The following is a 21,694-nucleotide window of genomic DNA, read 5'->3' on the forward strand; positions in this document are numbered from 1 at the left end:
CAGGGTGTCACTGCCGAACTTTGCCCTGCAGCTGCAAGGGCTGGGACTCCCAGCACAGGATCGGGAGAGCTGCTGGATTCATCCTTCTGCTTCATGCACACATTTTATAGAGTTTTACTCTGGCCAGTGAGTTTTTCCTTGGATGGTCTTGCTCAGGGGCCCCAGTGTTTGTAAAGGACGTCCAGCCCCATGTGCCTGGTTCTGCCATCTCCCAGCTGCTGCTGTGGCAGTTGGCTTTGCTGGGGTGATAGAGCGGGACCACAACTGCACCACCTCAGCCTTGTCTGGGCAGAGGCTCTGCTGCTTACTGGGCTATGGCTGATACTGGAGAGGATGTTGGCTGGCACTGCCAGCACTGCACAGTCTAGTGACTCTCGCTTACTGAACTCAGTACAAACCTGTAACGGTGCAATTACTAGAACATCATTATTGCTGATGAGTCTTGGGCTCTTCAGATTAAAAAACCCTCCCAACACACACCTCTGCGGTCCCCAGCCTCCCAGCCCCCCGTTCCTGTTGTTCTGGCTGCTCATCTGCAATTCAGTGTCTCGCTTCCCCCAGCCTCTGCCCTTCTTCGGTGCCTGGGCCTGCTGGGAGCGGCTGCAGGTGAGCGCCTGAGCCTCAGGTGCTGAAAGCTGTCAAGTGCACAGAGAGTTCTGGAGGTTTTCAGCTGAGAGTTTAGCTCTGCTCTAATGAAGCCGTAACAGCCCACTAAAGAGGTTTTATTCAAATCAAGGTGTTCTTGAGCAATCCCTCCTTGCAGCAGCTTCTGAGATGCCCCGTGTCTCCTAGGCTGATTTTTTTCTTTCTCTCTCCCTCTCAACCTTCAAAATCAACAAGGTTAAACTTGGAGGCACACGAGCTCCCCAGCCCAGCGTGGTAACACCAAGGAGCAGATATGTGGTCGGTGGAGCCGGCAGGACCTTCCCCAGGGGGCTCAGGTTGCGGGTGCAAGTGTGGTTCAGGCGATGGCCTCACCACGGTGCCCAGCGGCAGGCAGGTGGCCAAGGCTCTGGCCATCTGCAGCGAGGACCAAAGGTTCAAACCTCCCCCAGAGCACAGTTTCAGCGCCCGGGTGGGTTGCGAGGAGGGCTCAGGCATTATTAGCCCTCAGGTACCAAAGCGTCGAGCACTTGGTGTGGTGTGGAAGATGCTCAGGGCTCTTGTAGCCAGGGCAGAAAGGGCAGCAGGAGCATTTGCTGCTACCTGGACACTGGGGAGGTGCTGGAAGAGCTGCTGCCCAGGGACCTTGACCTTGAGGTGGTGCAGGGAGGAGTGCGAGAGCAGGACAGGCTGTGTTTGCACCCTTTTAATGGAGACGCTGCTGCCCTGTGAAGGGCTGTAGGGCTCCTACCCAAAAGGACTGATGCAGTTAAATGCAGGTGACTCTGTAAAATGCTGCAGCGTGACTGGAAAAGGGTCTGGGGGGAGGCAGGGAGGGCCCAGCAGGAGGATTTTAGCCTGGGTGGCTTTTGCCTTTGCTTCTTGGGCAGCTGCCGGTTCCTGGCAGAGCAGCTGGGAGCCAGTGGAGCCCAGCGACCAGCCTGGGCCCAGAGCCGCTGCCACAGAGCTGCTGTCGGAGCACAGGAATAGCCACAGGCACTCTCCACATCCCGAGTCGTTTTGATGCAGGCAGCATGTCTTCCCCCTCTCTCGGAGGAGCTAATTACGATGATGTTAATGAGACAGAGGTGCTGATGCGGCCCAAGGTTTTAATGACTCCTCCAAGTTTCCTGCTACTTTTACTGGAGCGACAGAAGCGGGGCGGTTTGGCAGGAGAGGAGGGCGGGGGCCACACAGGCAGGCTGCGGGCAGCAGAAAGCCTGCCTGCCTTCCCCGGGGCCGGCCGGGCGCTCCCAGCCCTGTGCCGCCGTCCAGGCAGCTCGGCGGGTCAGCAGGCCCAGCGGGGCTGGAGAAGGGTTTGCGGGGGACACTCTGGTGCCCTCGGTCAGCCAACCGCCCTCCCGGTCTGCAGCCACGCTCCTCTGCTGCGCTCACCCTCCTGCTGGAGCTGCCTCGGCCCACGGGAGCGTGTGTCCGGCCTGTTCCACACCTTCGGTCCCCAAGCCCGGCTCTGGCCCGCAGCGCACCGGCTGGTGTCAGCGGTGGGGGAGTCACTGTGTTTGCTGCTGCCTCCCGCAGCATTTGGCCCCCACTGCTGCTGAGAATGCCCAAATCAGGGCTCCTGGCCACATCTGGGGAGCTGCTTGTCCCTCTCCGAGTGCCTGGCCCTCCCCTAAAGCTGCATGATGGGGGCTAGAAGGGAAGGTGGTGGCCAGCCAGGCCATCATCTGTCTGGGGAGACTGGTTAGACAAATATTCGTGTGTGTGTGTGTGGGGGCAGTGTGTGGCCAGGATGCTCTAAAAACTGTAAATGACTGAGCAAAGGTGCTGGAGCACTTATTTAAAATATCTAAATAAATCTTTAATATTTCTAATTGCAAATGTACATAAATTGCACGGCCACATCATTTCTTTGAACACCAACAACTTTCTCTGTACATTATTACATAGTTTAAAAGGAGCTGAAGGAGATTCAGCAAACACTTCCACTTTGCTTTTTTGTTTTTAAACATACTTACAAAAAAAATTTGTTTTTCTTTATAAGAGGATATAAAACATAGCGACTGCTTATCAGGAACAAGTATCAGCCTAAGCAGATATACAGAGAGAGGTATATCTTAAGACACAGTGATGTATGATAAAGGAATATGTGAACATGGAGACTGCACTCTGGGGTACTGGTAGCTGATGCAGAACCACATGGCATTTACAGCAATGTCACAGCTCAGGTGATCTGTGAAAGTCAATGCTTGAACGTGACGCTCTTTTTTCAAAGCTTGGTTGTTTCTGGATGTTGTGCAATACCCTCAAGATTGGATTTGGTTTCTAAAGCCCATGAGCTGCATGTTACCATGGTGCTGTTGCCCTCCCTCTCCCTCCATGTGAGGCCTTCCCCAAGGGAAGAGGCAGCAGCTCTCTGAGCAGGGTTAGCACAGGGCTTGGCCCCATGTCCGAGCCTCGCGGGTGAGGAGTCTCCTCTGACATTACCCAGAGGAGTCAGAGACCTCCCTGGAGATGGGCAGTGTCCCTTCCTGGGGCTAGTTAAGGGATGTCCTGGTGGCCACGGGGCCATGCACTCTGACCTGTGTCAGGTCCCAGCGCTGCCAGGCTGGAGGCCTCGAGTGCTCTGAAGGCAAAGCTTTGGGGAGGAGGCTTGCCCCAACGGCCACGGCGTGCGGGAGGGCCGGAGCGCTGCACGGGAGCCCTCCCGCCCACCCAGGGACACCGCCACTGTTGTTCCCTCGGGACTTTCGCGCTCTCCAGGCAAAGCTCCGTGTCCACGGGCGGGCAGGGACCTCGGTGGAGCTGCTGGGCATGGCTGGTCATGGGCATCTCCCCAGGGCTGCTGCCCCTGCCCTGGGATCGCTGGGGAAACGAGCCCCTTGCGCGTCACATCTACGAACAATCCTCTCCTCGTTCAGCACAGAACAGACCTCAGTGTTCTCTATTGCATCTGGGGATGGACATTAGTGATGGGGAAAAGCCTCAACTTTGAAAACGATCGATCACGTGCTGATTGCTCTTCTAGGAGAGCCTGTGATGCCTCGCTCGGGTCCACCAAGTCCCTTCTCCCTTTAGGAATATTTGTAGTAGCAGAACCTGTGTCCTGCACCCTGCAGCAACCTACGGGGCTGGCTGCCAGGCCAGAGGCTTCAGCGTGTTCTCACAGTGCAATCAGTGCTTTACAACTGCAGAAGCAGGAAACAAAACCAACCAGACTCAAATGACAATGCAGAGTGACACAGGACTCTTTGGATGGCGGCAGGATTTGCTTAAACTGGTGCAAAAGGGGCTGGTGACTACACTGTAGGATTAGTTGGCCTGGGGAAGGACGTGGGTCCCTCCAATCATTTGGCACTGAGCCATGACCCCTGTCCAAAAAGATGATACTTACAGTCCGCGGAGACCTTGGGATACTGTTTGGTCCATTTCATCCCCCTTTACGCAAAACTTTTGCTCGTTTTTCAGAAGCGGTCACTACAGTTTAACAAAACCCCAAATCAAAACTCTTAAAACAGAAACCTTGAGGCGGACCAACCCCAAATCTGGATCCCCTGGCTGCTCTCCCTTCCCCTTCCCTCAGATCCCCGAAGGGAGGAGCCTGAAACGATAACCTGTGTTGGGATCCAGATTTGGTAGTGTGAGTCCACCTCTCCAGAACAGCAGTGAGATACAGCCAAATCCTGACCGAATAAGCAGCACCAGAAGTAAGTTACTATATACAACTGTTAGTGAGATAGATACGTTACAGTAAACACTGAAAACATTTACAAAAAAATATTAAGACTTGTATTAAGATAAAAATCTGAGTGTTGTTTTTGTTTCGTTTACACTTTGACGAGTTTGCACTAGAACAGCCTCTTACTGTAGGAAGCGCAAGAACGAAAAAGAAAGTGGAGCTGCTCACAAACCGTTACGGCTAGTGGTGGCTTGGCCCTGGTGCCGCACGCACCTCGGGGGGCTGCTCTGGTATTGCTACGCCAGGTACCAGGCCCGAGGCCACGTCGGGCAGCCCGGCCAGGCAGGGCTCTGGCACGCTCGCTGGCTCCCTCACGCACACACACACACCACACACACACACACACATAGATAAATGTACAGTTTTATAAATAACAGAAACACAAACTGAAGTAACAGAACTGAACTGAGCCTGGATCTTAAAACCAACCCCCAAACCTTTGCGGGGGTCACGTTTAGGTCCAGTTGTTGAGAGTCGCAGGGGAAGGAGATGGGGCAAAAGGGCGGGGGGGGAAGCTCTACTGTAACCAGACTTTATCCTGTTTTGAATTTCTTTTCATACTGGCTCAGAAAACTAAGCAACAACTCCAGAAAGTGTTGGCACTGAAACTTTTAGGATTTTTATAACTCGCTGTGGAAGGATTTAAGCGTTCCTGCTTTTTCAGCAGAACAATGTTTGTTCAGTAATTTGCAAGTCTGAGGTTAACCAGGAGTTTCTGACAGATCGGGAAGGGGGGAGCAGTGCCTTGGCTTGTGGTTGAGAAGATGTACTGTGCTTAGCTTCAGTACTAAACAATTGTTTTGTGGGCGTTTTTTTTTCCAGCTCTTATGGAGAGCACTGACTGCATCCCAAAATTACTTCTGTGTATGAATGGAAACGTGCTGCTGGTGGGGCGCCTGCCCCCGTGCCCTGTTAGCATTGCCGTCCCTCTACGTTACGTCTCGAAACACTTTCAGCTCTCGCAACACAAATATTTTGGAACTCAAAAAAACAATCAGCTCTAAACATACAACTCAGGGCAACAGTGGTTTAAAATAGTCTTTTTGCAGGGTTCTTATAATGGGTTTGACTCTGAGACAGTGGCGGATGTAAGTGCACACACCCAACGGTTCACAGTACCCTGTGTACTCCTAACCTGTCTGGGTCTTTCTCCAGTTGTAACCTTGTCAGTTTTGTGAGGTTCTTCAAAGCCATCTGTGCTAGTCTCCAAAATTCAAAGGTGACTGTACTTGTCATAAATACTTAGTTATGACTTTTCTCTGAGGAGCTCCGTTTGGGGTCTGCTGTGTGATTGCACCACTCTGCAGGCGTTGGCGGGGCGCGGAGACCTCGGTGCAACACGTTCGCTCCTCCAAGGATCAAGCCGCACCGGGCTTGGCCCAGGGCTTCCAGGGAACAGAAAAACGTTTAGGAAAAAAAGCATCTTTAATTTTGAAAACAATTGCATGTGGAAGAATGCTGTTAATGAGCCTTATGGCTGTGGGGCAGCATGGCAATGCAGAGCTTACTGGCAAACAGTGTCCTGCTCAGGCAGCCTAGGTAGTGTGAGGCTGGAGACGGTACCTAAGCTGTGCAGAGCTCAGGGAACATCCTAGTCCCTTTGACTGTACATTTACACATGGCAGGAGGAGCTAGGACAGGCGTTGAGCAGTGTATTAAACTTTAGTGGGAGGAATAGGCAGATGTCCTGTACACTGTACACTGTCATCCGTATCTCAGAGAAAGCTCTCTGGCTCTTGGTACGAGTGACCTGCTCTGAGAGTGGGAGTCATGAAGTACTAACTTAAAAAAAAACCACAAACCAACAAACACACCGTGGCGGCAGGTCAGCGGCACAATCCCCCGTTAAGGAGGTGACCCCTCCGCTGAGCGCAACGTGTCTGAATGTGCCGAATCTGCGTGTTTCAGCAGTTAGGAAAAGTCTAATCCTGGCTTATGCCTGCACAGTGCTCCTGACAAGGGGGCTTTCGGTGGTGGCTGCTGTTCTTGGTGGTTACTCCCTTATGACCATGTTTTACATTCTTCAAGCCGGTTAATTTCCATGCAGTGCTCATTCCCAATTTAAAGAGGACAGTATTCCAGAAAATGGGATCTTTTTTTTTCTAATGCATACTGTGAAAGAAAAGAAATACAATTACCGATCTTCATGGTTCTTCAGGGCTTTTTTCTTGTTTCTTTGTCTGATTTTCTCCCCAGAAATAGCACAAATCTCTGCACAGAGCATTACATCCCCATAACGAACCCTTTGTCAAGCAAGACGCTGGCCAGTTCACGGAGCCCCTCACTCCCCCTCTACCGCGACGGGCACCAGGAAATCCAGCCCCTGTACCTCATTCACAGCTCGGGGACCAAGCTCAGGCAACATTTACTTTATTCTGTGGCTAGGAGTATTGGGAGATGGGGGACACAGTGCCCTGGGGCTATTGCTTACACAGACTCTTCCCCATTATTTGTGAAAGAGCAGAAGCTGTAGCGAGGAATCAAGTCTCCATTCACCAGGTGCCAGCTCCTCCCTCCACTTGCGTGCCAGAGCCTGGGGCTTGCTCTGCTCCCCTGGGCTGCCCAGGCCCCCCCAGGAGCCCCAGCCATGCCCTTCTCACTGCCCCAACACGCCGGTTCCCCACGCAGCACCCCTTTGGCTACCGCATCACACGGGGTGCGCCCTGACCTTCAGCTGGACTGCGCTCCCTAGATGGGTGGAGTTAATTAAACACTAATGAGCGGCGTAAATGCCCTGCGGCCGGTCACCCGCTGGAAAAGTCAGTGGCCTCCCAAAAGCCACCTAAGGAGAGACGGCCGGGCTGGGCTCGGGCTCTGCTCTGGGAGAGGGCTGTGCTCCGGGGGGGAGGCACAGGCGGAGCGGGCCAGGCTTTGCTGCCAGCCCTCCTATGGCTACACCCAGCAGCACGCTTTAACTGGGCTTACTGGGCCACTGCCTGCTGCAGGCTCTGCCCAGCTCCCTTCATTTCGCCTACTGCAATGACAAGGACGTTATTCCTTGCTGGGAGGGGTGAGGCATATCCTTTGGGCCATTTAGAAGGAAAAGGTTACTTCTGTTTAAACATTAAACACTGATTTAAATCCAACAGTGACAGCGATTCTCAAATATATGTTATTTCCTTATGCCACTCATCTCACACTCGATCTTTCCGTCCCCTCAATGTGCTGGCATTAGCATCTCCCACAAAGGCTCAGTCAAGCGCGCCGTCCGCAGTAAGGAGCTGGTTTCTCTGGGGGGGGGAGAGCAGCCGTTCTTTGAAGCCGCGGCTCACACCTGCTGCTGCACGGTCTCTCTGGCCAGGCCTCCTCTCCTGCGGCAGCACCCTCCATGGGTTAACAATTACTGCTGTTTCTGAATTCTCCATTCTCTGTAATCTGCAATTTAGTTGGGTTTGTGGGGGAGATCCCATTACGTGTCTGCATGCTGTACCTCTCTTTCAGCTGAGTAAGGGCACTCATTAACCGTGCGTTGGCAGCATCCAGTGAAGCAATGCGTTTCTCCTGCAAACAGAGGGGCACAGGGGAACCGTCAGTGGGAACGCACGGAGACCCGTCCCCCCGCAATGCCAGGGCTTGTCCCGAGACAGCGACCCAGAGGCCTCTTGGCCCAGCACCTTCCTCGCTGGCATTCTTAGCTGTGGGGTTTTTAAGTGCTATACAGTATTTTTTGAAACCCACTGCTAAGAGCAGGGCCACAAATGCCCTTTGCCTGTGTGATGTGAGCCGAATTCAATCTGGCATCCTGAACAGAATGGAGATATCGTGGTTTCTCTAATTCTTCAGTTATACAGAAATTCATTGTGTTGTTTACTCTAACTGCAGCTGTTACAAAGATGGTAAGATTTCTTTTTTAAAACCAAGCTCTCCCAAGATAGTTATTCTTGTCAGTGTTTAATTGATATTGTGAGTGTAAATTAATAGTTTAAATGACTTGTGGCCTCCCAGGATGGCTTTGATGGCAACTCTCACCAATTACAGTATCATAAGGATGGGAGCAAGAGCTTCCCTGTTGCAGCCTGACTCTGCCACTCCCGCTCTTCGTGACACTGAACAAGTCATCAACCTCTGCCTGCCACTAGCACAAGGGAACAGAGCTCAGAGGGGCACAGCAGTTTGCCTGCGTCTAACTTTGAAGGTCCATGTACGAACAGGTCCAAGACTGCGGTACAGCCCGAGGTGACACAATGAGAACATGTTGGGCTGTGCAGGGCTCGTGGCAGGGCCCTTGCCGGTGACACGGGAGGTGGCAGGGGACAGGACAGCCTGTGCAGAGCTGCTGGCAGGCTGCTGCAGCACTGCTCCCACCCCACAGACATCCAGTGTCTGCTGGGCTCTGCGGAGCGCAGAAGGGAGTATGATTTACTAGCTTTGAACAAATTACTCTACAGAAAACCAGTGATTCTGGTGACAAAGTTACTACTGTCTCATCTCCTTTTTAATTAGCTATACAGCAAATTAGTCATGAGTAGTGACTCACAAGTGATTAATAGGGTTTTTAAGAGTAAGCCTAGAATATCCTATCACTTAGCCACAACCTGTAGGAAGGCCCAGCTGCTGAGAAGATGCTGATCTCTGCCTCGACAAATTAAAAGATTATGGACTGTATTTTTAGGTTATCTTCTCCAAGCACAGTGTTTTGCACATATCACCTGATTCTCCTCTCCCATTGTAATCACTAGCAATAACTGAGCTTCCCAATCCTGCAAGCCACAACCCAAAAGCTGAGAAAACATGTTGGTTTTGCTCTGGCCAGGCCTTGTGTTCCTTGTATCCAGGTCCTGCAAGCATTACTGGAACATGCAGCACCCCGCAAAGCTCTGGGGACCTCAGGCTGAGCCAGCGAGGATACGATCCTCCTGCCAACTGACTGAACTGTGGGCATGATCCTTCCACAAACTGCCACCCCCCACATCCTCTGTGTCACCTGACAAGCTCCAAGGCTGGAACCAGCTGTACAAACACGAATGCTGGGACAATAAATCGCATCCTGCTGAAGTCTGGCCGGCCCTCTCGCTGACTGCAGCTTGGTGCTGACTCACCCACATGCACGGTCTCGCTGCTGCATGGCAGGGAGGCTGCACGTTGGCAGACTCACCCTGAAAAGCGCCACAGCCCTTGGTGTCGGGAACTCACCTGTGCATCGATAATCTTCTGCTTGGAATCCACGGCAGCCTGCATTTCAGCATGGTCCTTCTTTAACTCCTCCTCAACTGACATCAGTCTGGTAGCCAAACAGACAAAAAAACAATTACATTTGTTGGGCTCTGCAAAGCCCAGATACTCATTTCATACACAGCTATATCAGCCACCCAGAGTGAATGACACAGATCACGTCCTCGTTTGGCCCCTGACACCAAGGAAGCAAAGGGGCGATGTACATCTCTGCAGCACGGAGAGATGAGAAATACCAGTGAAGCCAGTCTACAGATGGAACTGGCCTCACGCAGCAGCCCCCACCATCCGTACCACGTCAGACCACCTCACCTGGCATCGCAGTGCTGAGGCACAACGGACATGCTCCCAGGACCCGCAGTTGTGCCTCTGAGCACAAAGGAGACTCAGGGTCACGGGCACTACCTCTTCTTACACACAAACTGATCACTTAGAACCAGTCTTTGTTCTGGCACTTGCTCTTCACCAGAGATCTCCACAGCAGACTGTCCCGAAGCTTACAGACCAGTGAAGGCTGACCCGTTTATGAGGGCTGATTAAAAGCACTAAGTTAGCTTGGCTCAGGGAAAGGGGAAGCTTCCTGCACTGGAACAGTCTATGTCCCAGACAAATGTAAACACCTCATCCTGCTGGGTGAGAGAAAGGGATTTCTAGCTGGGAGTAATGGGATGGTGATGAGATATTCAGTTAAACATCAGGAAAAGAACATTTTGATCTTTACATCTATTGCTTGCATGAACAGAAGAGCAAACCTGCCAGATCCTCCAAGAACTGGGGCAGGCTGCCAGCTCCCCCCTCCTCAAGTTTTGCCTTTGTGAGTCAGGAAAATGTCAGGCTCTTCCTTGTCCCAGGTAATACTGACGGGGGGACCCAAAGAGTCAGGACTTGAAATGCCCCCCCCAGGAGGAAGTGAATAAATGCTGGGAAATCCACAGAGGAAACCTGCCTGTACCCCCAGAGAAACCTGCTTGTCCTGAGCAGGGTCAGGTGTAACAGCAGCCAGGCTGCCTGCCTCGCTGTCAGCGCCAGCACTCCCGTACCTGCTGATGATGCCCTTCATCTGGATCTCCTTGTCCTCCTGCTGCCTGCGGAGCCGCTCCTCGCTCTCCTCCAGCCTGGCCTGGTACTCCAGCATCAGCTTCTGCGTTGTCTCCTCCTGGCACTTGAAGCGAGTCTCATACTCCTCCAGCTTCTTGTTGGAGATGCGAAGCTTGTCCTGCAGCACCACTAGGTCCTGCTGGTACTACGGCACGCAAGGACAGACACAGGAGGAGAAAACACATGTGGCATGTTACCTAGTAGGGCTCTGCCCTTGCCAGGGTTTCCCCATGACCCGATTATGCCCCTCTCCTTGCATTAGACTAGCTGCAAACCCGTATCAGACAACCCCGCTCGCCGACACCTCCTCTTCAGTCTTCTCCACACTGCGCTAGGAGCGATGCTGCGTTCCGCTGGGCGGGCAGGTCACTGGCAGGTTCAGAGAATGGGTTGTTAGCAGAGTCTGGCATTTCACAGGGGAATGCAGGTTAGAGAGCGAATGCAAACGCAGCTGGCATCTTCCTCACGCTAGCAGCGCAGGGCGAAACAGGCAGGAGAAGCTGCTGGTGGGATTTTGGGTTTATACATGAGCTCTTTGGTCTACACCAGTAAATGTGGGCACTTTGGACGTGCTGGAAGCCAAGCAGCAGCCTCCTGCCAGGCAGCAGAGTCTGAGCAGTGACAGGCCTCGGCACAAAGCAGTCGCTCTTCATCGAGGGAAGGGCAACCTGCGGGGCACTGAGCACTGCTGGCTTTTGGGGGCCAGCACTGTAAACAAGGCAACCAGATGGCAAATCGGGGTGCACTCCGAGAAGAGCTGCTGCATGAAGCCAAGACCCCACAGTTGTACTGTTCATTCCGATAGGAGCTAAAAATCAGCAGCAGAAGAATCACATGAAGCAATTAAAAAAATTAAAGAGCTTTCTAACTCAGTAAAACTGGGTTCAGCTATTGCAGAAGCACAGCGTTCAGTACAACTTGCTTTGCTAAAGGAAAATCCAGTGTGTATCTATACAAAAAAACCCCCACTTTAATTTTAGAAAATTATCTTTGGAAATAAGTCTTCAAAAAAAAAAAATAACTGGAACAACCTTAGAATAATTAACATGCAGCTGATAATTTGAGAAGCTGCTCTTAAAGAGTCAGATATGGGAAAAAGGCTTCCATCTGAGTCATGAAGTCTGTTACAAAGCTGCGTTATTCATGAACTGACAGAAACGCCCTTAATTGTGCTCTGACTTGGCTAGCTGAAGTGCAGCTTCCCCTCCGGCCATCGCCGCCTGCGTGAGCACACAAACACTGGCCTTGGTTGTGTCCCAGTTTTGAGAGTCCTGCTGCAGGGTCTGACCAGCAGATCGGCTCCTGGGGAGAGGGGAAGGAGCCAGGCTGCTGCCTGTGTACCTGTCAGCCAGACCCCCAGCGTGTATAAACCCACATTTCTTTGCTAATATCACTCCACTAACCGACTGGCTGATGGCAAAAGTAACCGTAACTCCCAGGGACTGAAAATTTTATGATGCTGATGGTCTTCCTGAATTGCCAAAGTATTCCAGCCGTGGCTGGCAGATGGGCAGGACCGCTGAGCTCCTTCTGCCTGGGCACGGACAGGCACAACAAAGCACTGTTTCTCCTTTAGCAAAGCTTTTACTGCAGCACTGCAACAACACGGTTTGCACATGTAATCTGGAGCAATGAGGGAACACGAACACCCAGACAGTTGCACAGAAGCACTAAAGTCAGTCAAACAGAAGGGAGTTGCTTGAAGAGGAAAGATTAAATACCTACCCTAGCCTTAAAATAGGAGCAGCGTAAGTGAGCTCAAATGATAGCAGGAGAGGCCTCAGAGACCGAAGGAGTCGCTCCTGTCTCTAGAACACTTGTCTCATTCTTGGTTACCATTTCACGTCTTACAGTAATGGGGAGAGAGATTATGCTAATGGTGATCTTTAATGTCAGTGACTGATGTGACAGCAAAGTAACAAAAGATGCTGCATGGGAATGAGACAGCAGGCTCCTGGGGTGGGGGCTCCCTCTGAATCTGGGACAGGGACTGGTTTGCTGCAGCACTGTCAGCGTTTGTAACCCTGCCACCGTGTGCCCTGAGCAGGGCCCGCGAGCCTGGCACGTCCCGGGGCAGCGGCCGCTCGGGCTGGCACAGAAGCAGAGCGGAGCCTGCGAGAGCCACAGGGAAAGGCTGAGCCAGCGCCGCAGGAAGAGGTGCCAGGAGGGGGATTAGTGACAAGGCTTGGCATGCCCGTGCGGCACCGGAGGGCCATCTGCCTGCCTGCGGGGGCTGGCAGCAGCGAGCTGGAGAGGGCCAGCACAGAGTCCTCAGCGCGTGGTCCCTCGGCACTTCAGCTCACCCCCGTCTGGTGCAGCAGCAGGGCTCGGCCCTGCCGCCTCGTGTGAGCACCGACCCCTTTCAGAAGCCCTTCAGTGACGAAATGCAGCAATAACCCAGGGCGGGATGCACCAGTCTGACAACGCTGCCTCTTTGATTTGCTGCCTATTGGTGTCTCTGCTTAGGTGATAGTCAAGATTTCTCTCTCTCTGCCAACAAAGTCTGCTAAATATGTACCTTTTTCTGTGTCATCTGCCATCTGATCAGTACGTGGAATTCCAGGAGTACCCAAGGAGCAGAAGGCCAGTAAGAAATGGGCTGAACTCTCAAAAAACTCTGCCATGCTCTTCCTGGGGCAGCTGGGAGCTGTTGCCTTGCACCTCCCAGTCCCTATGCTACCTGCCTTTGGCATCTCACTTGAATTTAACAGGTGACAGTCCCCAAATGATACAGCACAGCAGAATGAGAACAGGAAGGCTACTGTAACAAAACAGAAAAATGTCTGTGCTGGAAAAACAGGAAGGAGGTTCAGGGGGTGAGTTCTGTGGGACTGGGTGGTAACGTGGCTGGTGTGGCAGAAGCACACTGAGGAAACCCCCCAACTGCTGACTGTGCCCAACTGCAGCGGTCCCGGCAGAGCCAGGCTGCTGAGAACGCACCGTGCAGGAGCAGCAATCAGCAGAGGTGGGCTCTTCTCAGCTCCTGACTGCTGCATCCTTGTTCCTTACCCTCCTCCTTCACCCCTGACCAGGCCTACTCTGCCTCTTCCCTGCTTGTCCCACCCCAGGCTCGGCCGGGAAGGAGGGGAGGTGAGCAGCACCCCTCTGCCTCGCCGGGACGGTGGGCTCAGGCCGAGAGCTCTGGCACTGACCTCCCGACAGCGCCCTCGTCCGTGTGACACGGCCGTCAGCTCGGGCAGTGTCACTGCACCGGTGAGGTCACCCCATGATCCAGTTCTGTCTCTGGTCTTAATTTTTAGGTCTGTTTTACAGCCTTTTGCCATGGAAGCTACTTCTTGCTACATATCCCTATTGTGAGGCACGAAGCTGCCTGTACCTTACGCTCATCTCTTTTATAGCTGTGCTTAGTTCAGTTTTAAAGTTTTTTTCTGCAGCTGGGGGGGAGTAGGAATGGGGGAAGTAATGGGCACTGTCTGGCTTCAGTTTGTTGCAGAGCAGCACCAGCACTTGATTCCTGGCTCCTGTTTTTCTTACTTGCTTTCATCAGAGCGTAATTCCAGTCACAGTGTGAAAACCTCCCAAACCTTCCCCAGAAGTGCCCTGTGAGGCGGAGCAGGGCAGAGAGCGACCTGACACCCCTCTCTCCTGGGCAGGGACGTGCCACACAGCCCACCTTGTCCCCAGGGTGCTCAGATGAATGACATTCAAGGAAATCCTCTCTCTATTTAGAAACTTGTTTCAATCCAATCAGGTTTTACCTTTTCTGCTTGGCTGAGCTCGTCCTTATTCCTGAGCTTATCCCTGTGCTTGGAATCTGGGTCAATGCTTTCATCTTCTAAAAACTGCATGTTCATATTCAAAAGCCAAGCAGCAGTGCGGTCCAGGGCATTGGGGTTCACAGGAGAAGGGGCCTACAATGAAACATACAACCATAACAAAAGAAAAACCTGTAACAGAAATGGTCATGAAGCTGAAGAGAGAATTTCCTTCCAAGCAAGCCCTCTCCCATGCTGCTCAAACAGCAACGAACAAGTCTGAGCTACCAGAGCAGTCACGGCTGAGGGGCAGGAACAACTCCTGTTCTGCATCTGCATGTTATCTTAGGTCAAACAGCCTCTGACAGGCCAAGTTCTTCCCTGTGCCACCCCCACAGAACAGACGTACAACGGCGCACGGCAGCGGGGCCCTGCTGGAAGCAACGGGCCCAGGTTTCTGAGCAGCTCCTGCCACCTCGGAAGGACACGAGCTGAAAGGCACCGAGCTGTGGTTTGACGTGGCGTATTCACTGCACAAGCTGAGATTTCAACCAACTCTTCAGCCCCTTCTACTGAGCCGTCTTTTTGCTCGTTGTGGAGATTCCCTGCAGATAAAACCAGATCTGCTAACTGAAATGCTACTTCTGGTTGTGCAGGTGCCTTCCTGGAAAATCAAGGTTTCTTTTTGGCTGAAGTTACACTTACGATGCTGGAGAGATCTCAACACTCGACGTTTAGTTCATCTCTAGGTCTGTTCGTGTGGCTACAGGAGCTCACGGAGCGGTGCTGCTCTACGGGCAGTGAGCTACAGCCACGGCCGCTGCTTCTCAGTCCTACCCCGGGCAGGGCTGCAAATGGCCCTGCCTATATATCTTCCAACCACATGACAAGGTTGAGGAAGTGAATCTCCAGCTAATTCCCTCCATCCTGGCTCATTATAAACTGCAGTAAACAGTTTCTTGGATGAACACAAGCGATCTGGATGACTTGGTCAAGGGAATTCAAGTTAACAAGTCAGAAATGTCAGGGATTTTCTCCTTCAAACCTCTGCACAGTAGAGAAACCCAGCCACTGGCAAGCAGCAGAACAGGAGGTTCTGTACTCAGGAGGAGTGGGACTGGTTTCATCATCTCACTGGGGTTGGGGGCTTTCCCATGCCATCTTCCAGTCCAGCATTTTAAATCAGAAGTTTCACACTCGGCTCATGAACATCACTTGCCATAATGCCTCACCTGGCTTGTGGCTTTCTGCTTTTTCTTGCAGGTCCAGCTCAGGCACTGCACTTCTGGTGGCCACTCAGAATTTCTGGTTCCAAGGAGCAGTGGCCACCCAGGTTCATTTCAGCAGTGTAAAGGCCACTGGTAAAGCACATCAATGAACAGAGCTCAGCCCACTGCACACGGGTCTTTCTGCCTCTTTCTTCCTTCTCTGACACCTGACCGGGCTGGGACAGCTTGGAAGTCAGTTCAGCAGATGAACTTAGAGAAGCGGAGGATGCGGTTCTGGCGTGCAGGAATGAGGTTCATGGTCTTCTACTAAACTTGACACCAAATGGGATTTCTTTGAGCAAGCAGTTTCATTATGGTTTACAGACGCTGCCAATATACAAGTAAAATGTGCAGATTAAGGGTAGGAGAGACATTCTGAGGGCTTCAGGTCTTGAGAGAAACTTTGAGAGGACAATAGGGGTGGGTGGAGGAAAGACCTGAGAAAGCAACTTGGCGGGGGCTTTCCAAAGGTCACCCAGAGTTCAGCGTGGTCCTTCTGGCAGACACTCTGCTACCCAAGAGGCTGCTGCTGCTGGCAGAGCTCTGTGCCCTCTGTACCTAATGAGAATTGATCCACATTATACAAATGCTGCTACACGGCACGCTTGCTAATGCCAGCGCTTATGAATCGATACCGTAGGCACGGAGGAGCTCCAGATGGGGCTGATAACACAGCCCTGAACGGGCCTCCGCGGCTGCCGTGTGAAGGGGAGGTAGTTACACCAACTCTGTTGCTCTTTCAACACCGTTCTGCTGAAAAGGTGCCTCAATACTATGTCTGGGTTGAGGTGCAGCGAGCTCTTGCTGGTTGTCCACATTCTCTGGGTTTGTATTACTTTTAAAACTTCTTCCTTTAGGCACTGAGAGGCCCTACTGTGTTAATTTTCTATAGGGTTAGTTCTGAAATGCAGATGAATAAATGAGCACTAGAAAAACAATTTATCCATGCCAGGAAAACCAGAGGGCCCTGGGTCTGTGACCTACTGCTTTCAATTTTAGCACCACGAAGAGTGAAATTTGTTTCTGTGCAGACCAGCACGTGGCCTGGGATGCGAGTCACTGCCGAGCTCTGCACAGCAGGGCCGTCACGCTGGCGGGGAGCACACTCCTTCCTCGCTGCTCTCACCTCCCCCGGTGCACTTACAGGAGGGTCTCAGAGCAAACAGACAGGAGTGTCCAGGGATGCCGCGGCTCTGCTGGGACGGGAGCAGCAGCAGGGAGACTCTTAGTTACAGGAGGAGCTTAGGGCCTGGCCCGAGTCTGGGAGATGGCGTGGGGTTGACTATGGCATGGGATGAGAGCCTGGGCATGGAGAGGCAAAGCAGTGACAAGATGGTAGCGCAGGACAGAGGCACGGCTGCCCTCGCCCTCGTGTCTCTGCCACCTACCGCCCTGCGGCAGCCGCACGCCAACGTGCCACGCGCAGGGGAGCACAGAGAATGAACTCTGGTCTGTGTCCCCGTTCCTGGAGGGCCTCCGTCTCAGGCCAAGCTGGGTGCAAGAGCCAAAGTACATCCCCACATGCGATGCCACCACGGGGTTGGCACCGACATGGTAACTTGTGACATCCCTTTCCACTGCAGCAATCCTCACCAGCCAAATTCTTCTCCAAATCCACGGGCTGACCCCGCCCGGCCCCTTCAACGCCCCCGAACTCACCTGTTTGTGCATCGTGCGCTGCTTCATCTCAGGGCTATCGCCCTTGGAGGAGGAGGACTGCTGCCGGAGGCGGGCCCCGCTGCCGGGCCAGTCGGGCGAGGAGGACATCATGCTGCCGCTGGAGGGTCGCTGGTACTGAACCGTGTTTAGCAGAGAGGGCGGCGTCCGGCCCCGGGTGACGGGCGGGGGCGGCGGGGGCGGCTGGTCTATCCGCCTCTGCGGCCCTGCGCTGTTCTGCCGCGGCATGGTGGGCTGGCCGCCCTTCTCCGTCAGCGAGAGCTGCCGGCGGGCCAGCTCCCCCGTCCGCCGCGTGAAGTCCTCGGTGGCGGCGGGGCCGGTGAAGCCGTGCTTGTTGGCCGTCAGCTCCTCGCTGTTGCTGTGGGAGCTGAGTGAGCTGTGGCACTCGGAGCTGGAGTCACCCAGGCCACGGGGCGAGAGCGGCAGCCCGGCGGCCATCTGGTAGACGGGGTTCTGGAAGGAGAGGGGCGCCAGCAGCTGGGGCCGGCCGGGCGCGCTCTCGCCGCTCGGCGTGGTGGGGGTCTGGCCCACCCGGCGCACGGTGGCCATGGCCGTCACGCTGTTCTGCTGAGTCCGTGCGGTCCATACGCCCTGCAACTGCCCCAGGGACGACTGACTGTCATTGAGGGAGTCAGCCGTGCCGGGCGCGTTGGCCCCACTGTCCAAGAGCCGATTGTCCTGCAAGTCCACCATGGACAAACTCTTGCTGCCATTAGACATCTGCACGTCGGGCTCATTGGCCTCTGAGTAACTGGAGCTTCGGGCAGGCGAGGGCTGGGCCCCAGCAGACCTTGTGACAAAAAACAAGTCCTTGTTTTCAGGGGTTGGAGATGGTAACCGTGTGAAATCTATCAGACTGCGGGGAAGTCAGTGCGTAAGGAAGAGGAGAGGAAAACAAAACAAAAAAGAAGAGTTGTGAATGCTGCACTGGAGCAGGAAAACGAAATCACTCAGAAGAAATCAGCGTGGCGCAGCTGTGCGGGACGGGGACATAACCCAGCCCCCACGACAGCGCTGGCCCGGCCCAGTCTGCCTGTGGGGAGGGACAGGGCGAGGGCAACGGGGGGGACAGGGGGCGCAGAGCAGCCCCGGGCCAGCCCTGTGAGAGCAGGCAGCTGCAGGCAGGCGAGCAAGGGCCCTGCGGCTGCGTGGCGGGGGCCTGGCCTGGGCAGGAGGTGTCGGACACACTCGCGGGGGCTCGGCCTCCCTGGCCGGACCTGCTCATCACCCTTTGCTGCTTCACCGCTGTCTCCACACCACTCGCGTGTCCCCTGCAGCTGGGCAGTGGGTCCTGAGGGCACCCGGGCCAGCATCTGTACGGCACGGAACACCGCGGGGGCCTGATCCGCACAGGGAGCTCTAACGGCAGAGCTAAAGCTTAGCAACCAGAGGTTATCCACCCGCTCCTCCTGCTGGAACATACATTCATGCAATATTGATTTCTTGGGGATAGGAAGAAAGAGCTTTGCAGTAGCCTAATGTGAATATACCACTGATCAAAGATGGGGCACTGTAAGAAAGTATTTGGGTGAAAGCATGTTGTCAGAGATCCTCCACAGCATTAGATTTAAACAACCGAGCCTCACGCTGGGAAGCATTAGAGATGAAAGCTCTGATTAGAGCAAGTCCAGCACCATTGCTTGCCTTTCATTCCTAATTAAACTGTTAAATATTATGTAGTTTCCACTTACAAACTATTATACTAGCGCAGTCTTTCAATTTGTGCGGGCTCCATTTCATTTTCCACAAACAGAAACATTATAGGTCTGCAACAGTCATCTTCCACATGAATGAAACGCCTCACGTAATTAGGCCAAATAGAACGTTAGGTGACTGTGTCTATGAATCACTGCTCATCATTAAAAACACCCCGTGTTATAAAAACTGGACAAAGTAGACTGGAATTCATTGTTAGGCCTCTACACCTTGGCAACTACTAGAGAAATGTCCAGATTTGGATCTCAGTGAATCCTATAAATCTTGCATACTCAGAGACCTAATGAGCTTAATGGCGATACCCATCCCTTGGAGGTGAGCCCCAACAGGCCCTCAAAGGTTAACACCTTGCTTCTGCAGCCACATCTCGACAGAACCGCCACGTTCCTGACTTCCCCGACCATATCCCCAGTTTTAGTTCTCAGGGAGGCAGGACGGAGCCCTGTGCTTGCCCACTGCCCAGGGCTTTGTCTGGATTCAGAGCAGAACCACAGCCACTATCAGTTCTGCCATCGGAAGCGCAGTCAGTGGATCAGGCAACTCCACACTACACCCTGTCCTGCCTGTCCCTGCAGGTGCTCAGGTTTTGGCAGCAGATGAATATTCAGTATTTCCCTGGTCTGTGGCCAGGCCATCTTTTATGCTCTTACCCAGATAAGTCATTCTCTATCACCATTTTCTGAAGCCCCACAGAGATGCTGTTGCCAGCATTGGGCGTGGATGCGGAGTGATCGGCCGTGACCGAGACCTGCACGCAGGCCGGGTTACTCAGCGCCGAGTTGACATCCCTCAGGATCCGAGGCAGAGGCCCGAGTTTTGTTGCAGTGCCCTGGGCAGAAAGGAGAGCAGAATTACTACCAACACCTTGTATTTCTGCTAGAGAACTGTGGGTTTTGCCAGTTGCTGGACAGCCTCTTCGGCGAATCCCATTAACTACGTTCATTTTCTCCGCCATTTACCCCCACTGCTGAGGCTATGGGATGTCCCAGAACATGTGGCTTTAGAAACCATTTGCTGCTGTGCGGCAGGGGAAGGAGTGATTAACAAAGTTCAGATATAGAAGACGACAGCTATAGCCAATCCTGGTCCAGGTCTCTGGACAAAAATCCTTTTAATTAAAAAGAAACCTTTTGAATTTGCTGGGACAGACAAAATCCTGTCTTTTCAGGTTCAGCAGCTCTGCCTTCTCATCCATCTGCCCCTCTATCCTCACCCCTCAATGATATAAACACTGGAGGAGGGAAAATGCTGTACTGACCCCCCTCAAAGAAGGATGTAAAGAATCAGATACTTCTGCAGCTGTGCAAAGGCTGGGGAGGTGCTAAGGGTTCCTAACGGCTGTGCTGCGCCCCGCTACACTAACGGACCGATACCTGCTGGGCACGGGGAGGGGGGAGGTGTGGTACGTGTGCCCAGCACTGCGCCTCCCCCAGAGCCTGCCCCTGGATCCCCCCGGATACCTGCTCCAGCTGGGAAATGACTTCCCAGAGCAGTGAGTGCAAAGTGGACAGTTCCCGGCCCAGGTCGATGTAGCCTTCAAATCCAGCTGTGTTTGAGATGGTTTCGGGATTGGAAATCTCCAGGAGAAATCTCTGCATGTTAGTCCATTCGTGTTCCAGGAACTGATTCATAAAGGACATGTATTCCTCTTTGCTGCCAAACCTGTCAAGACAGCAATACGAATTTCAGCTAAATCCTGTAAACAAAAGTGCAGTCAGCAGAACGGGTGGGTACATACACAGGTGAGAACGCCAGAGCCTTCCATCTGAACCTTCAAAGCCTTTGGGGTCCCTGGGTTGCCAGCAGGCACCCGGTACACCTCACTGATCACGGAACCAAAATTAAGTCCAGCCTAATCCAGCTAAGCCCTCGTCAGCATGGGATCTCCACATAGAAATGAAGGGGAAAGCTCGAGAAACAAAGCTGTTCCTGGTAAGGGAGTGTATCTCACTGCCACCTCAGGGCACAGCCTCCAGAAATGGGACCTGTCACTGGAAATAAAGGAACTGTAATACCCAGCACCGTCAGCTGACTGACGCTCAGTGAATGATGGTGGCAGGAATCCTGCACTCTCCTGGCTCTTCGCCGGCCACTGCTGCCCCGGCACAACCGGGATCACCCTGGAGAGCTACACCTGCAGCTGGGCCAGCCCGCTCGTCCCCTCGGGCTTCCTGCAACCTCCTCCTGCCCTTCACGCCCTCCACCCAGTCTTCGCTCGTGGTTAGATGTCTCATTTAGGGCACAACAGGGAGGGCCTCATGGGTCAACTGGACCAGCAGCAGTTGGTGCTGTGCCAGTGCCAGCGATTCCACGAGGAGAGGCTTGGCTCTGTGCCATCTGCAGGGCAGCTCAGCTTGATCACGTTGGCTTGACTAATGTCAGCTTAGTTAAAGAGACTTTCCTGCAAACTGCTGAAAATCTGAAAACCCTTTAGTTAGGGATTGGTCAGGAATATAGAGAATTTCTGTCATCTAGTGTAACACACTTGTATGTCTTCCGTCTGCGTGTGTGTATGCACATTCCTGACTGCGAGCGTGTGTACTAAGCTCGTCTCTAAATCTAAGAAGCTTTAGACAGAAACTGTCCATTCATGTTTTGGAAAGCTCATCACTTTGTTATCAGAGCTCAGGATAAGTAGCTCAGAGCTGCAGCCAGTGGAAAGATTTTCGGAACGCTCTCACGTTGTTTCCATCGAACCAATGGGCTTAGTTAGAAATAGATAGTGTCCCCGTTCTCTTTTTGTA

At 53.2% G+C, this 21,694-nt stretch overlaps 1 protein-coding gene across 12 annotated transcripts in view; it reads right to left on the minus strand.

Moving 5' to 3' along the window:
* Window positions 1-2,418: 2,418 nt before the first annotated feature.
* DAB2IP (DAB2 interacting protein) overlaps window positions 2,419-21,694 on the minus strand; it is a 207,365-nt gene continuing 188,089 nt past the window's right edge. For 8 of the 12 annotated variants that reach the window (XM_074923653.1, XM_074923656.1, XM_074923650.1 and 5 more), the window contains 7 exons: window positions 20,411-20,612; window positions 19,601-19,779; window positions 17,217-18,090; window positions 14,293-14,445; window positions 10,516-10,718; window positions 9,437-9,524; window positions 7,393-7,804 (listed from right to left, as the gene is read on the minus strand). In XM_074923653.1, the coding sequence (XP_074779754.1) occupies window positions 7,637-7,804; window positions 9,437-9,524; window positions 10,516-10,718; window positions 14,293-14,445; window positions 17,217-18,090; window positions 19,601-19,779; window positions 20,411-20,612 (1,867 nt within the window). In that variant the 3' untranslated portion in view covers window positions 7,393-7,636. Of the gene's footprint in view, window positions 6,416-7,392; window positions 7,805-9,436; window positions 9,525-10,515; window positions 10,719-14,292; window positions 14,446-17,216; window positions 18,091-19,600; window positions 19,780-20,410; window positions 20,613-21,694 lie in introns of those variants that run through there. The other 4 variants (XM_074923654.1, XM_074923652.1, XM_074923651.1 and 1 more) reach the window with 4 other exon arrangements.

This window comes from Athene noctua, chromosome 20, assembly GCF_965140245.1.
Source record: "Athene noctua chromosome 20, bAthNoc1.hap1.1, whole genome shotgun sequence".
NCBI classification, from domain to species: Eukaryota; Metazoa; Chordata; class Aves; order Strigiformes; family Strigidae; genus Athene; species Athene noctua.